Raw genomic sequence first — 15,476 nt, forward strand, 5'->3', positions numbered from 1 at the left:
AGAAACCCAAGAAAAGTGCAGGCAATTACAAAAACCGCCAATCAAATCCAAATCACTGTTGTTGCAAGCATTTTTGCAATATTTCGGTTGCACTAACTAAGTTTATGCCGATAGTCTACACTGACTGACCATTTCTTTGGGGGGGCCAAACAACAACGGTCAAAGCCCATGACAACACTCGATAGACGACCAATATGCACCCCAAGTTGCCCGACAAGACGGACGATACTACTCGCACATCGATCACGCTTTAGGCTATTCAATTTTTTGTAAGTTTTGGGTCAAGTTGAACGTTGGCTTGCATATTGTGCATTTTGATTGACTCATGATCACAAGCCATGTTAAGAAACAATGCATGGAAGAGCTCCCATTTTGGCCGGAACGTAATCTAAAATCCCCATCGACATTCACTTGAACGCACACCAACGAGCATACAAAGATTGAAACCCCAAGTATTGGAACAGGGCCTAGGCTTATACTACTTTCTACCAATTTCAGGCTGAAAATTTTCAACTAACGGGAAGTCATAGGATGTCGAAAATTTAGCCAACCCTGGCAGTCAAGAACATTTTTGTATCGGTCTCTTCGTCTTTTTCTAGATATTCACAGGGTTTTCAATGACATATGTTTTCATGATCATTGATCCACCATTTTCTCCTATGCTAGTACTAAGTTTGAACATATGCAATGTCGATGTGGCTTCAACCTTGAGTCAACAAGTTCATTGATGTGGGCAATGTCCTCAAGCTCTTTGTGTCTGTCTGTCTAGGTAAGTCCCGAGAAATCTGATTTTACCTTCCAAGTGAGAAGTTTCATGCCGCTCCTTATTCTTGGTGGAGGGGGCGGGCGATGGCACCTCCTGGGACATTGGACGCACCGAGACCAGGATCCGAGAGGCGGAAGGGCGGGCTCCTGGGAGGCTCAACAAAGCAGAAGACCGGCTTGTGGCACGAACCAAGCTGAGCATTGTCCGATGAGCAAAGGCCATGATGTTCAATGAAAGTTATCTGCAATAAAAATAAACCCGTAACCAATGGCGCACCAATTCAGAATCGTTACCACTATTGCAAAAGAAAAGAGACAAATGACATATTTTTATGGGTGCTTTACCTCGTTCTGGAGCCAAGTGTAGCAGACAAATGGTTCGTTGAGTCGTCGTCTTCTTCTTCGTTCCTCCGTTTGAAGAGGGAATGTATGTGTATGTATATGTGTATTCTACGATCTTTGTGTTGTCTCTGACCTAGTCAAGTTCGACCAGCCAGAGGACCGAAAGCCGGGACGGGACGGTCGAACAAGTGAAATTGGGTCCACATTCCCCACACTCCATGACTCTCTGAATAGATGGACTCGATTGAGTCGGCAGAGGCTGGATGGCTGGCCTGTTCAATCTTTGAACACGCCGTTCAACGAACAATGGCCAAAATGAAAGCATCAAAAATGAAAGGGAACACGGTGGCTTCAAGAGGCCCTGGGATCCAGAGTGAAATATACTAAGCAAAAACGACGATTCAACTTTTGAGTGGGTGTATACAGATGTGAAGCTCTGCATAGATTCAGTTTGGAGCAAAAGAAATTTCGATTTAGTGGTCGTAATTAGAGGGAAATCAGACAGCTTTGATCTTAGGAAAATGATTCTCCGATTTTAGCGTTATATCCAAGAGGCATTTGATGCATACATCAAAAATCGAGACCTGGCTCTTCAGTGACACTTCATGAAAATAACCCACTTTAACATTTTTTTTTTTCACGAGCATGGTGTCTCAATTTTAAAAGGTTAAAGCAACATTTTGGCCAACTGTGCTTGGAAACATAATCCCCCTTGAACACATTGTCAAGACCAATAAGAGGCGGCCTCGTCCCCGCCTTCCTTCACATGCTTCATATTAGTGTTGAGTCGAACCATTTACTCAAATTTTCTTGTTGAATAACTCGAGTGTCAACTTTTCATGTTTGAACTTTGAATATTCTTTTTATTTGATGTGTTTTTTCCATGCAATTTTATTCAATTTCTTTCACGATATCAAACCCGAATGTGATCCGAGACGAACGAGTGGATACAAGTCATCCGACCATCGCGCCTTCTTATTTCGAATCCTGACTCCGCCTATCCCCTAGCATTAGAAGCCCTCTACCTAGCGCCATTAATCCGTTCTAGCGTTCTTCAATCCATACACTCAGGCTGGCTTAGCAACGAGGAGAATTCAGTTGAGGCGAATTCAGTTGAACCTTCAACCCCCTGGTGTTTTCTTTTTCCAGTGCTACAGAATGCCATGAATGAAAAAGATCAGCTGGGACCCCCAAAGAAGCGGGAAATTCGTACACCTTCGAGTCTCCACATGTCAACCAGTATAGTTGTGTACTGTGTATAGTATGTACTGTTGACACTTGATAGACGGAACTCGCAGTCGATCATGGAAAGGGACGAAAGATCGTGGATCCTTCATCATAACAGATCTTGCACGTTTCAACACTTAGACATGCATTTCTATGAGATAGATGCCGATTCCGCAAAGAATGCATGAATCATGTTTGTGTGTGTTTTTTTGCGGCTATTTTTGGACAAGCCGTTCATCTCACAGTTGGAATCGGGTTCATAGGTCTGACGATTGAGTAGCTCAGATTTGGGGCCAGTCTTGTTTTTGTCATCAGTTTGTCCAGACTTGGCCAAAAGAGTCAACTACATGGGTAAAAGTCTGTGATTCTCTCTCTCTGAGAACTCTCAAGCCCTCAGGTCCAGTCAACATTTTGAGATAACATACGTTCTACAAGCTACTTGCATACAAGCTAGATGGACGGCATGAGGGTGCATGAAGTGGAGTTGAGATGCTCTCTTCCGGGCTTAGTCTACTTGCTCGGACTTACGTACTAGAGCCCTCTAGTACGTACTATTATTGAAGGGGCATGTGAGGAGTGGAGTACAATTGAACAAATGTGTAAAATTGGGAGATTGCATCGAACTCAGGCAAGGGTTATAGAGAATCTCTGCAGCCATTCAAATCAAGTCGCCAGTAATCATTGTATGGTGTATATTTTGAAATTGATATTGTTATAAATTCATATTCAAGAACGAATGAATTTTTCAACCATGGGTGGCAAAAAGGTTGCTTAGAGATTGCCGTCTTAGCGGTGTCGATGCTGCACTCAAGGTTTAAAGATCGGTATAAACTTTTCCAACGTCGCCCATTTGTTTCTCTGACATTTCAACGTCCAAAGCAATTTTGAGCAATCGCGATAAGTCCTTTTTGACTGTCTTCTTGGTGGTGGCATCTTCCGACCCGGAATTGGTCAGGTCTTGTTCCAGTCTGAGCTTTTCTTGGGCAATGGAATGAATGCCTTCTTCGATGGTGTCTACGCTCAAGAATCGAATCACTCTGACAGGTCTGATGAACGAAGAAAGTAAGCGAAACAAGATCAGAGAGTTAGTTATGAGACCAATCTGGTCGTAACTCACCTTGTTTGGCCAACACGATGGCATCGATCCTCAGCTTGTTTGTCATTGTACGGATTGAAGTCAAGATCGTGAAGAATCACAGTGTTTGCAGAGGTTAAGTTGATACCCAAGCCTCCAGCTTTGGTCGACAGGATGAAGATAAAAATGCTATCATCTTGGTTGTACTTATCGATCATGACTTGTCTGGATGGGGAGGAAATATAATAAGTAAAGGTTGGCCTCGCACTTCAAATCATATAGTAGGCTGACATACCTTTCCTGGACAGGAGTGGATCCATCTAATCGAAGATATTTGTGCCCTCGGATTCTTAAATACTGCTCCATGATATCCAAAACCATGGTAAATTGGGTGAAGATGAGCACTCGATCATCACGCTCTTTCATATCGGGTAATAGCTTATCGAGCATGGAAAACTTTCCACTTTCACAAATGAAATGGTTCCCCAAGCTGTGGTTTTCGATGGACTGGAGACAAAAACATTAGCTCAGCATCAAAAATTGAAGAATTGAGGACGTTTTCGAAGCTACTATCAAAATGTTATCAAATTTGTGTTCAAATAGCAATTCATGCTTATTTACAGACCCTAAGGCAATGGAATCAATTGCCTCGAAATAAATGTCAATACAAATTGTTCCAACAGGAATTTCCAACGAAGATTCCTATTTCTACCCCAAGCCTACTTATTTAGTCTGGGTGCAAGCACATCTATTTGTTTATTTTCATGCGCGAGTAATTCTGACAGACTGGCATCATACAAACTGGTCTTTCACAGAACCACTCTAAAAGGAGGTAATGGTTAATTTTGTGTCAAAAAAACAACTTCACTCCCATTTACTAAATGCAAATAAAGACTTGTTTCACTTACCCTGAACTCGAGACAGGTTTTGTGTATTAGAAAATCGGTAAGGACAGAGAGGTCTTCTCGGATGAAGGCTTCAACCGCCTCCTTATGACCAGAGTCTTGTTTTTTGAGTATCTTGGCCAAGAGTTTAACTTGGGTATCGTCATAATGACTACGAATAAGCAATGGGTGGTTAGCAGCTTTGCGGAGATTCATAAGAAGGCCCACTCCAGAATTTTCACTCCCGGCCACCGCCCTGCCCTCTGCGACCTAAACAAAAATTGTAACCACGTTATGCAAAGCTTTCAGATTCATTAGATATCCCAGAATTGAAGCCACTTCATCATAACAATAATAATCAATTAGTCGTACCGCTTTCGCTCGTTCTTTATAGTCTGACACTAGATTGAAGTAGATCTCTTGTTGTCTCGGTAACATGGGAACACGAATAACTTCCTCAGTTTTTTTGGGAAGCTCTGTCAGGACCTCGGATTTAAGGCGTCTTAAGAAGAACGGCTTCATGATACGCTTAGCATGAGCAATGCGATCTTTTTCATACTTCGATCGTCCGTTATCCTCTTGGTTTCGCTAGAATATATCACAATCCTCAAATTGATGGTCTCTATTGCTTTTGATGGTCAGTCTAAAAACTATCTATTACCGGAAAGATTGAAAACATTTTCTTGAGCTGCTCTTTCTTGTTAGCAAACATCTCTGGCATGACGAACACGAGAAGGGACATTAGCTCTACCAGATTATTCTGCAGAGGAGTTCCAGTGAGCAAGAGTTTTCGAGAGGCTTGAACACGCATCAAATTCTCATAACGCGAAGTGGCCATGTTCTTGAGCATGTGGGCCTCGTCAAAAATCACATAATGAAACTCGAGTTTTCTACGGGAGGAAAACATTATCCAGAAGTTCTTCAACGTTACATTACGTCAGAGAGAAAGCGGTTAATGTGCTTACCTGAACAAGACGCGATCATCAGGTGAACTGATAACCATATTGTAAGTGGTTAGAATGACGTCAAACTCGGTCTCCTCATTGACAATTTGTAATCGCATGTGGCGCCGCTCATCTTGGGAGCCGTAGTAATTGAGCACTTTTAACGAGGGACACCAAGTTTCCATTTCTTTTTGCCAATTCTCTGTCAATCCCAACCCATTGTGTGTTAATACATTCGATGAAAAAGAAAGCCCAATGTCATTGGTTGGTTCAACTTACCCATGGTTGAAGATGGCACGATAATGAGATGAGGACCTTTATCCCCCGTCTCCTTCAAATGAGCCAAGAATCCTATGGCCTGAATCGTTTTGCCCAGACCCATTTCGTCGGCCAAAATACCGTTCAGCGCTTGTTTGTGCATCAAGGCCAACCAATTGAGCCTATGGACAGTACGCAAGTTAAGCATGCATTTCAAGCAAGTACAAGTAGATCATTTGAAACTCACCCAATCATCTGATAGCCGGTCATGGTAAAATTTGGACTGATGATCTTGGGCTGTTCATGCAACTCCATTCGGGCACTCGTTCCGTTGGTCAAGTCTTGGACAATGTTTTCCATTTTTTCCGTGATTTTTTCGCATTTCTCCATCAATCGGGCCACAGCATCCCGCATTTTGATGAGTAGCGAGGCATTATTCAAGAGCTCCGTGTTGAGCTGCTTAGAGGCTTGAATCTTGCGCACCAAGTCCGTCCAGCCTTCAATGGGCCTCATCTTGATAATGCAGAGCACCTTCTTTTTAGAGCAGCCTTGGAGACAGGCCAGTTCTTGTTCATTAGCCGAGCCAAAGAAGTCGAGCACGCGTCGTTTCTCTTCACTAATATCTTCGTCGTCGGTGATGCTCCGATCACTGTCCGCATCGTCTGAATCCGACTCGTACACTAACTTGTTGTCGTTGTACTCATTCTCACCCTCCGAGTCCGACGCTCCTAAATCCCGCACCATCTCGTGGCTTTTGACTACGGACTTCTTGGGCTTGGCCTCCTTTTTATGCAAAGGCCGGAGTCGGTTGATAGCGAGCAACACATTCCAATCCGAAGCTTTCAAAGCATCTTGTAACGCCATTCGATCCTGAAAAGATCAATCCAGGGGTGAGCAGGACCGCAAAGTCACAAAATAGAATCGAAATACTTTATGCTTCTTTATGTATGGGGGGCCATGGGCCCATCCAGACGGATTTGGTTGGCCTGGAAATGTGGAACTCACCATGTGAGGATACTGCTTCTGCATTTGGTCCAACCGCGCTTCGATGATCTGCGAGGTGGGCATGACTTGACCCGGCACCGCCTCCTCTCCCTCTTCCTCTCCCGCGGGCCCAGGGCCCAATGGGGCGGGTGAGACCCCACTCTCGCTCTCGTCTTCGCTTTCGCTGATCATCCGGGGCCGTTTAGCCTGAAACAGACACCAGAAAACCCCGCGTCCATGAATACCGACCATCCATCTATCCATCCATCCATGCCCCTCCCTTGGCATAGAGCCCACGCCCATCACGCCCATCACACCAATTACCACCGGCCGTTTGAGCTTTTAACCATGGGGCGATTGGACTTACCGGCTTGCGCACCACCATTTCCAACGATTGGGATTCGTCCGTGTCGGCCGTAAAAGCCGTCGGGGCATCAGCCGAGACAGGGCCCGCCCCACCCGCCCCGCCCTGACTGGCCTCAGCGTCCGGGTCCGTCTCGCTTCCGTTGGCCTTCTTGGACTTTTGAAAGCGAAACGCTCTTAACGAGCTCATGACGAAAGAATAGCCAATGGATGATGAAGGATGAAAGGCTGGCGGGTCAAACGGTGCAATCCGGCAATCAGTCAATCCCTCGGACCAGGTCGGTCGGTCGGTCGGTCTATCTAGCCCATGGACAACCAATCAGCCGCTCTATTGGGACGTGTTCAGCGATGAATTAGGACGGTCCGTCAGGCGGTCAGAGGGGGGTGGGGTGGGGTGGGGCCACTCTTGCTCCCCGCATCCAATTCCAGGCGAAAGCGTGCAAACCCCAAAAGTATGAACTCGATGTGTGGAGGTCGGTTAGATGAAGATTGGCCTCCAAGCCAACAAGCCAGTGCTGCCACTCTACGCCAAATTCGAGCTCAAAACTTGCCAACGGAAGGCCATTTCGAGTCTCCTGGGCGTCGGGCTCGTCGGGCTCGTCGGGCTGGACGTCTTGAGGGTGGGAATGTGCGTCTGTGGCTCACCTATATAATAAAGATTGGGTAGCCATGCCAGACAGTGTATTCCGATGGTCTTGAAATATGTCATTCACCATAAAATATTGGAACCCATCCATTTTTTGTGCTGGCCATTGATTTGTCAAAGTGGCTACTGGGGGACATTTTGGCCTCCTCGTATACCACCTGGCAACACTCAAAAGCAAGCCTGAATTGGCTGCTGATGGGTGAAAGCGGCAACGACGATCTTCTCGCCGGCGGTAACTAAATGCTTACAGGGTGACGTTAATCCCGAGTCAGGAGTGAGTCTAGGACGCACAGAGGGCTAGGCCACCTAATGTTGGATAATTAAGGCGGCCTCACATCACCTCAGAGATGTCAAATTATGTATGGTTCAGAATGGAGATGCTAAGTTCGGTTTACTTTGACTGTTGTGGGTTGACTGGCATATGGTTTTAGTTGACATTGTGTCACGCTTTTGTATAGCCATAAGCCTGGCTGGCTGACAGTGGTCAGGCTGGATGTACTGGGCCGGGGAAATTCTGAGGCTGACGAAAACTAGAAATGGCGCTAAAACTTTCTGTAGGTGCATATGCTTGATGTGGGAATATCAAAGTCCATCATTTATTTCAATTTTGGCCAAATGTCGCGCTTGTATTTTCTGGTTTTTGTACGAAAGGGACAGACATGTTACATCCATGAAGTGGGTCGGATCCTTAAGAAAGAATCGACTCTTAGTGGGGGGGGGGGAATTCCCAAACCAAAGGCTCCTAGCAAAATGTCATAAAGTCCATTTTGGTTGCATATGTTTTTCAACCTCTTGGTCAAAACTATTTGCCTGAGTTTTCGTAAGAAAATGTCTATATACCAGGTTCAAATATTGCAAATTTGTCAGCAATACTCTTGAGTTTTGGGACAACGTAAAATTAACTCAGCTTTTAATGATTTTCATCTACGATATGCAATACCGTTGGAACCAGGATCTCAAACACTTCCATCAAAGATTCAAAGATCAAATTACATAACTATGTAATGTCCTTTGAGATGTATTCTCGCAAATAAACATTTAAAAAGAAAATCACGTGATCAATATCGGGCTTTTTCATCCTCGGAACTTTTTATTCCGGAAGTTTTACCCCCGCACGGAAAAACACGATGACTTTAAAGTGGCTGCCTAGTACTTGCTTATTATGCCTGAAAAAAGGTTAAAACCTGAATTCAACTTTGGTACCAAACTTTCAATTCACTTCCATCATAAGCATTTTTCACTTTTTCCACGCTTTTCAAAATCTTTTTAACATTTTTTTGTTTTTTTTTGCCCATTTTCGAACATTTTTAGTCTTTTGTTCATTCGTGACTTAATATATTTCCTTCTGAACTTGTGTTTTTATACCTTTTTGGGACTTTCTTATCTGCTTCCGTGCAGCCTGATCTGATGAAAAGAAAAATCCCGAGCCAAAAGTTATTAGCCGTTACACCAAATTCAACTCTCTATTTTTCTTTGGGAAAGTCAGCAACTGAAGGAAGGAGCTTCAGTTGAGCCATAACTGTACATAAGAGTAATTGTAAATGACAAATAATTGCATTTGGATCAGCTGAAATGTGCCATTTCAATTACACATTATAATTACATCCTCACTCACATGATTCGTCTCACGCAGACTTTAAAATAAGTCTTAGTTATATGTACATCCTCGTTCAGCAAACGTAAAGCTTTTGTTTCTTACCAATTTCTGCTCGTTTTTTTTGATCTATCTGAGCAAATCTATATCATCAAATTCCAGCGTAAGATGTTTAGCAAGGCATTTTCCCAAAAAAATCAAATGACACAATATTCTTTACATTTCCAGGTACCAGCATAGGATGACAAGAGGTCATAAAATGCCTATTTTTAATAGAAAATATACAATAATATGCTGGAAATTCCAATAGCACTATTCAAAAAAAATGAAAGGAAATCCTGCTTAAATGGCATAGCAATCTCATGCAACTCAAAATTCAAATCTTGAATGACTTGCAATTTTGTACGAGAGGGAAAGAAAATTTAATTGAAAGTAGTTATGATTAACTGCATTTCAAACCAATGCAATTGTAATTAATAGTCACTTTCAAACAAATAATTTCTTCATAAAGTAATTGAAACAGGTCTGTCAAAATTGTTGTAAGTTGAAGGTTTCAATTATTGTATGATTGACAATCTATTCACCCAAAAAACACGATTGACTCTTGACAAATAATCAACACCCGAGAGCCGGTTTCTGAATGAATGTGGCTTTTCTTGAGTTTTAAAACGAAAGTTCTTAAAACGAAAACGGCGTGACAAATTGAATGTAATTTGACTTTTCTTTAATTTTGCGAAGTAATGGCTTTGTTTCTTTTATGAATTCATTCTTGGTTGCTACATTTTACAAAATCAAACAAGCCATGGGATTTGCGACCTTAAAACAAGAAAAAAAATTGATGATTTTTGCATGCATTTGTAGGACATTCTTGTTATTTCCTCCATTCCTAGTCCATAAAGTTGGATCACAGCTTCCCGAGCTTTGCATTAGATCTCTCATGGGTGAGAAAAAAAATAAGGGCCTCTTGGCTCTATTTTTGCCTTTTGCCGTTGCATGAAACTGTTTTGCACGATTCAAATCATTGGATGGAACATCACACGTGCCGCTGTCGTTACTTTCAAGAACAACGCCTTCCATAAGAAAATACCATAAGAATTTTTTTGATTTATAGTACAAACGTGATTCAAAGGTTGAATGATACTTACTCTCGAGATTATTCAGAATCTACCTAACTCTTGTTGTCGACGAAGACAAGAAGATCGAGGAAGCGCTTTCGTGCTTCGAGGATCCGTACAAGAAGTCCTTTGGCGGATCCCCGTCTACCGTCTACAAACGAAGAGAGTGGGTGGTTGAGAGGTTGGTGTAATCACCTCATGGCAAATGCCTGATGGCGATTCGGTTTTCTTTTTTTTTTTTATCTTCGTGGACAAGGTAAAAGATATATTGCGACTGAGCCAGCAAGAGCTAAAAAATTGAATATGTGCGTTGAAAGGCCACCCACACGTTTCCCGAGGATCGTTACATTATCATTCTCAACCTAATATGCTCTCTTGAGACGTTGGCCTTTTGCAGAATGGAACAATCAGAGGACCAGTGATGAACACCTTCAAATAGCAGGTAAAGAACCCGATACTCTTCAGTTGAACATTTACTTGAAGAAGAGCATGAGGTGGTTGGTTTCTCTTCTCTACACATTCAGCCTTTGCCTTCAAATATTGGCCAAGGTTGGTTGTCGAGACACTCATTTCATTGGTTCAGTGGCAGTCTGTTGAATGGTTCATGAGCTATTTATTTTCTATTTGCTTATAGGATCTGCCATGGTGTGTTGGTAACTCCGTTTGCGGCTATGTTCAGAAACATAGGCAGGGCATTGTCAGGTTAGCCACTTGCAATTGCCGACATTCTAACTGTCCCATGGACTTCAATTATCAAGAGCAAATATTTTTGGCACCTCATCACATCAAGGAACAGTACAAGGTAAGCGATCAAAAGAGGTCCCTCTATTGACTCGAATGATTGCTAACAAAGATCATCCTTTCCATCTAGTACTGTAATGGACCCGTTGACATCCCCAAATGTGAATTTCTGTCTGACAATCGTCCTGCTTTTATTCACTTTGAGTACCTGAACCATCATCGTGAAGTGATTGCATACAAAGATGAGATGAGATGTGAATGCCCCAAACGCTTTTCCTATGAAGTCATGAATACTGAAAGAGTATCCGGACCTAACATCACCATGGTGATCACGAAGTATAATTGTGTCAAGGTAAACAGGAACACTTAAAAGACTCCACAGACATTTCAGAATAAAATCCACACAGTTTGATTTGATTGCCATCCACGGTGGTTAAAATGTCTGATAAAATTTGGACTGAGATATCCGCATACATCTTAGCAATTTCTTACTCCTAAAACCATAAGGTCAAAACCACACACCTTTGACATTTTCACATTTTCATAATCCATAATCATAATTTCGTCCTAGTAATGCACAGCTTTCAGTAATCGTCGTTGTGACTATAAAGACGTCATGTCCTTCTGCTGCTCACTTAATTTGCCTTGCCTTTAACAAACACAATTACAATTTATGTGATCATCATGCTTATTTCTTCCCTCCCGCGTGTGTGAACACGTAACGATATAGATACCCATTTGCTCTGAAAACTCGGTGTACCAAGAGATAACTGACTTAGCTCAAGACGGAGGTCTCCTCCTTGACCCCAAATGCATCGCTCCCAGCCGCGAATATTGCCCTTTCAAGGCCCTTGAAACTCCTACGCAAGACGCACGAATGGCCTTGACACATGTAAGTTAGCATGACAGGCGCCTTTGGCCAATGCTTTGGTATATTCATTCATCTTGAGATGCGTTTGCTTTCCATTGCAGGGCAAGATTTACATCATTCGTTGCAAATCACGCTGAAGAGAAACTGTCAGTCAAGATCGATAGCTTGTTCAGTCGTCAAACTGCTTTCTTTACCATTCCAATGTTGATACATGGTTTGTTTCAATATGTTGATTGAGATACCAATATCAAGTTTATTCCATGCTATGCCGCTTTTACATCAAGATATTAAAAAAAACGTCCACCGATACATTCACGCATCATGTTCTTACTGTGACCAATACAATAGAAAGTAAAATGAGATTGCTGGATCCCTTCCATGCGATTAGGTTACGATCTAGGAATCGCTCGTAGATGGAAGGGCTTGGGTCCCATAACTGTACTGGGCAAGTATTCCTCTTTGGGATAAGGATGGTCGGGTGAGGCCTCGAAATTAAATCGTTGCATCAATCGAATAAACACAACGAACAATTCATTTCTGGCCAAGGTATCGCCCAAGCAAATTCGTTTTCCTGTGGATCACAACAATGATTGCATCATTAAACGCATTGCTCTTAATCTTTTCCTGACATAGACATGGATCCAATTAATCAATTTAACACTCTGCATCCTCGTCAGAGTTGTAAATAGGAATTGAATTCTGCTTATCCAACTTTAAGGAGGCTAATTATGATTGATGTAGCTTTGTGGTTGGTCATCTTATGATCCCGTGGTAAGCTTCAAAAATTAACTTATACGTATATCCTCCTGTTTTTGATGGAAGTTCTGTCTTTACATTATGAAACAATATCTTACCGATGCCAAACGGAACAAAGCGTTCATCTTTTCGGAACTTCCCGTTCTCGATGAACCGCGTTGGATCGAATTGGTCGGCATTCTTCCAATAATCTGGATCGTGCATAACATAATACAAGGAACTGATCACCATGGAATCTTTGGGGATCGTGTAACCTGAAAATGAGGAACCCTCAATGAGTTAGATATGAGAATTGCGATCACTCCAATGCAAGAAAGCTAGTACCTCCAAGTTTCATTTCTTTTGAGACCCTGTGCGGTAAAGCACCTGGAACAATGTTGGCTCGCCTTTGGATTTCAGCCAGGGTTGCATCAGTGTAAACGAGTCGGGCCCTATCTTCCAAGGTTGGTTCTCGACCCAAAAGTGCGTCATCGATCTCATGTTGCACTTTCTTTTGGATGTCAGGATGCAAAATCATGTACAAAAGCCCCCATGACAGGGTGTGAGCTGTGGTGTCTGAGGAGGCTACGAAGATGTCCGAGATGGTGGTTTGAAGATCCCGATCTGAGCACAAGATAAAGGTGTGTGCGTGATTTGATGTCTTTAAAAAACCGGATTCGAGCTTTGGATGCATGAGTTTGTTTTTTACCATTGAACTCCGGATCGCCAGTTCGTTTGGCTTCCTCCTTGTAAGCGGTGATGAAGTCCAAGGGTTCATGATTTGGACCAAAGCAAGGTTCGTGCTCATCCAAAATTTGCTTTGTCATGTCTTGCATCGTTATGGCAAACTGTGAGTGAAAATGAAGCCATTCATGAGGGCCCTTCAAACGTTAAGTCAAAATAGGTTTGTTGCCCTACTTTTTTCCAATCATTCCATCCACTCATCTCGGGGAAAAAATGTCTGGTCCACGGCATGGCTAAGACAATTCTCACTCGATCGGAAGAAAACTGTCCGTTGATTGCGCGAACACAATTTGCTAATCGAGGATCCTCCAGATCAAACCTGCCAAATCACTCGTTGGTTAGTTAGAGCTATTTCGTTTTGAACATTCCCTGTCATTGGGGGCTAATGTTTTTGATCTTACCTTTTGTGTGTCAAGATCTTCCACATGATATTAAGAATTCCCACATTGAAAACATCCTCAGCTTTGAATGGAGAGCCGTTCTTTTTGGCGATATGGTCGCAGATATGATTAGCCTCTTCCAAAATGCCATCCTCGACGGAAGCATTTCCAAAGCCAAAATCTTTCAGCGTCTTCAACGTGAATCTGCGATGAACTTTCCATCCATAGCCGTCATTCATGACTATCCCTCGCTTTTTCCCAAGCATTCGAAAGTCGTGAAGTTCCGAATTGGGTCGAGCAGAAAACTCTTCTTTGGAGTAGGCTTCCTTTATCAAATCAAAGTCATAGATGCCAATGACGGGCTGATCCCCAATCATCATTCCCATCACTTTTCCATATCTAGGTCAGATATCCAAATTTACGAATACGCTTATATTATGTGTACACTGCTTTGAAGATTTGATATCTCCTGAATTTCAAGTGGATTGCTCATTTGCTGTCCAAAATAGCTTGGAAGAAATTAAGAGAAATTGCAACGTTTCTATTTGCCAAGGAACCCCAGCTGATGATGTTCCAGAAGGTAAACAATGAGAAAAAACTCACCTGCTCTTAAAATGCTGCCACAGAATGCCAGTAGCCATTGCTTCTTTGGGCATAAATGGAAGACTTCCCAGAATTGGAATCGAAGGTGGACCTGCAACATGACAGCAATGGTACACCAAAACGCCTTAGCACATAGTCTTAATTTGGAAATCCTACCAGGAGGAAAGTTCCGCGGTTTCATGAATTTCTTTAAGGACCAATAGAGGAGAAGTCCAATAACCACAAAAGTGAGCACAGACATGATGTAAATGAGGATTCAGGAGACCTCTCAACTCGTCGCATCAAGGCGGGACAATGATAAATGCACTAAGATGACACGCTTCTTTTATACTGGGTGGCTTTCAGGTGTCATGATCGCCGCACCCTTTGCATTTATGTCATTGTCTTCGAGTTTACGTTAAAAGACTCGCCCTGATTTGTTTATTAACGTTCATTACGCACAGTACACCTCAAATCTCAGCCTTCACGTTTGATCATTCAAATTTGTGATAAAATATTGCAAGATGTTTATTTAATCGTGTCATTTATTTCCGAGCATGGACTCGATGCATTAGATGAGCTTTTCCCCCTATCCTAGTCGCAATTCACCTACTACTTGCAACATGCAAAAAAATGAGATGGATGTCATATTTGAGGCGTCAATTACAATAATGGTTGGGAAAAGCACTCTTGGCTTCATTGACTACTCCATTTAATAAGATTAGGTTCTCTTTACCCAAACGTTCGTATGTCAAAACTAGAGTGTACTAGAGCCGCACTTCGGAGTCCATCGAACTTGGGTGGCATTTTTATGGTCGCGTTGGGATTGGGATTTTGTACTGTTTGAGTCGCCCAGTACGATATGCCAATCCAAGACTTTAAAAGCTCGCCTGGTTGGTATTGTCTTCAAATGCTTCACAAAAAAGAAATGGGTCATCATTACCCGGTGGTTCTTCTGAGTCCGCACAACTCCTCCTCAACGGTCCTCAACTTTGCTTTCCCAGGCTCATCCTCCCGGCTCCTCCGCGCTTCCACCGTCCAACAATGTCCGGAAAAGGCAATCAGGAACTCCTGGCTCAATTTTCGCAGATGGCCCAAAACATGCGTCAATCATTCAAGGACTTCACGGTGGATCAAACGGAGGCATTATTTGAAACCAAACCGATTTTCTTGATAACCCTCGGGGACAAGACCGCTGCCAAATTGGCCCCTACAACCCATTAGCT

At 42.8% G+C, this 15,476-nt stretch overlaps 4 protein-coding genes and 1 long non-coding RNA gene across 5 annotated transcripts in view; 2 read left to right on the forward strand and 3 right to left on the reverse strand.

Moving 5' to 3' along the window:
- The window catches only part of LOC131880868 (uncharacterized), a 7,396-nt gene extending 6,125 nt beyond the window's left edge, over nt 1-1,271 (reverse strand). Inside the window, exons 1-2 of the mRNA XM_059227586.1 lie at nt 1,111-1,271; nt 796-1,007 (exon numbers count right to left, since the gene is read on the reverse strand). Of these exons, the coding sequence (XP_059083569.1) occupies nt 796-988 (193 nt within the window). The 5' untranslated portion in view covers nt 989-1,007; nt 1,111-1,271. The remainder of the gene's footprint in view (nt 1-795; nt 1,008-1,110) is intronic.
- Nucleotides 22-988, forward strand: LOC131880869 (uncharacterized). The gene is made up of 2 exons (XR_009373302.1): nt 22-269; nt 770-988. It is a non-coding gene; the product is annotated as an uncharacterized LOC131880869 (long non-coding RNA).
- Nucleotides 1,272-3,009: 1,738 nt separating the features above from the next.
- LOC131880625 (SWI/SNF-related matrix-associated actin-dependent regulator of chromatin subfamily A containing DEAD/H box 1 homolog) lies at nt 3,010-7,290 on the reverse strand. The gene is made up of 11 exons (XM_059227303.1): nt 6,847-7,290; nt 6,501-6,686; nt 5,743-6,365; nt 5,517-5,677; nt 5,259-5,439; nt 4,955-5,183; nt 4,666-4,881; nt 4,318-4,563; nt 3,705-3,916; nt 3,452-3,634; nt 3,010-3,380 (listed from the first exon to the last, which is right to left on the reverse strand). The coding sequence occupies exons 1-11, from the start codon at nt 7,030-7,032 to the stop codon at nt 3,149-3,151; spliced, it is 2,655 nt and encodes an 884-aa protein (XP_059083286.1). The 5' UTR covers nt 7,033-7,290; the 3' UTR covers nt 3,010-3,148.
- Nucleotides 7,291-10,024: 2,734 nt separating this feature from the next.
- On the forward strand, nt 10,025-12,116 carry LOC131881009 (U-scoloptoxin(11)-Sm7a-like). Its single transcript, XM_059227754.1, has 5 exons — nt 10,025-10,746; nt 10,832-10,999; nt 11,069-11,290; nt 11,669-11,830; nt 11,911-12,116. Exons 1-5 carry the CDS (start codon nt 10,687-10,689, stop codon nt 11,944-11,946), a joined length of 648 nt encoding a protein of 215 aa, XP_059083737.1. The 5' UTR covers nt 10,025-10,686; the 3' UTR covers nt 11,947-12,116.
- Nucleotides 12,039-15,270, reverse strand: LOC131881008 (methyl farnesoate epoxidase-like). The gene is made up of 8 exons (XM_059227753.1): nt 14,428-15,270; nt 14,272-14,362; nt 13,690-14,067; nt 13,463-13,607; nt 13,254-13,392; nt 12,890-13,168; nt 12,664-12,819; nt 12,039-12,380 (listed from the first exon to the last, which is right to left on the reverse strand). Exons 1-8 carry the CDS (start codon nt 14,510-14,512, stop codon nt 12,199-12,201), a joined length of 1,455 nt encoding a protein of 484 aa, XP_059083736.1. The 5' UTR covers nt 14,513-15,270; the 3' UTR covers nt 12,039-12,198.
- Between the last annotated feature and the right edge of the window lie 206 nt (nt 15,271-15,476).

The sequence above is a fragment of the Tigriopus californicus genome, chromosome 5, assembly GCF_007210705.1.
Source record: "Tigriopus californicus strain San Diego chromosome 5, Tcal_SD_v2.1, whole genome shotgun sequence".
NCBI lineage: Eukaryota > Metazoa > Arthropoda > Copepoda > Harpacticoida > Harpacticidae > Tigriopus > Tigriopus californicus.

What these genes read in the sequence shown, in the direction of transcription:
- LOC131880625 (XM_059227303.1), bottom strand. Translation starts at nt 7,032, where the DNA reads ATGAGCTCGTTAAGAGCGTTTCGCTTTCAAAAGTCCAAGAAGGCCAAC. An exon ending in AAATGGTGGTGCGCAAGCCG is followed by an intron (nt 6,687 to 6,846) that starts GTAAGTCCAATC and finishes TGTCTGTTTCAG; the next exon opens with GCTAAACGGCCCCGGATGAT. An exon ending in ATAAAGAACGAGCGAAAGCG is followed by an intron (nt 4,564 to 4,665) that starts GTACGACTAATT and finishes ATTTTTGTTTAG; the next exon opens with GTCGCAGAGGGCAGGGCGGT.
- LOC131881009 (XM_059227754.1), top strand. Translation starts at nt 10,687, where the DNA reads ATGAGGTGGTTGGTTTCTCTTCTCTACACATTCAGCCTTTGCCTTCAA. An exon ending in CGAAGTATAATTGTGTCAAG is followed by an intron (nt 11,291 to 11,668) that starts GTAAACAGGAAC and finishes GTAACGATATAG; the next exon opens with ATACCCATTTGCTCTGAAAA. An exon ending in CACGAATGGCCTTGACACAT is followed by an intron (nt 11,831 to 11,910) that starts GTAAGTTAGCAT and finishes TTTCCATTGCAG; the next exon opens with GGCAAGATTTACATCATTCG.
- LOC131881008 (XM_059227753.1), bottom strand. Translation starts at nt 14,512, where the DNA reads ATGTCTGTGCTCACTTTTGTGGTTATTGGACTTCTCCTCTATTGGTCC. An exon ending in TGGCAGCATTTTAAGAGCAG is followed by an intron (nt 14,068 to 14,271) that starts GTGAGTTTTTTC and finishes TATCTGACCTAG; the next exon opens with ATATGGAAAAGTGATGGGAA. An exon ending in TGGCGATCCGGAGTTCAATG is followed by an intron (nt 13,169 to 13,253) that starts GTAAAAAACAAA and finishes TCTTGTGCTCAG; the next exon opens with ATCGGGATCTTCAAACCACC.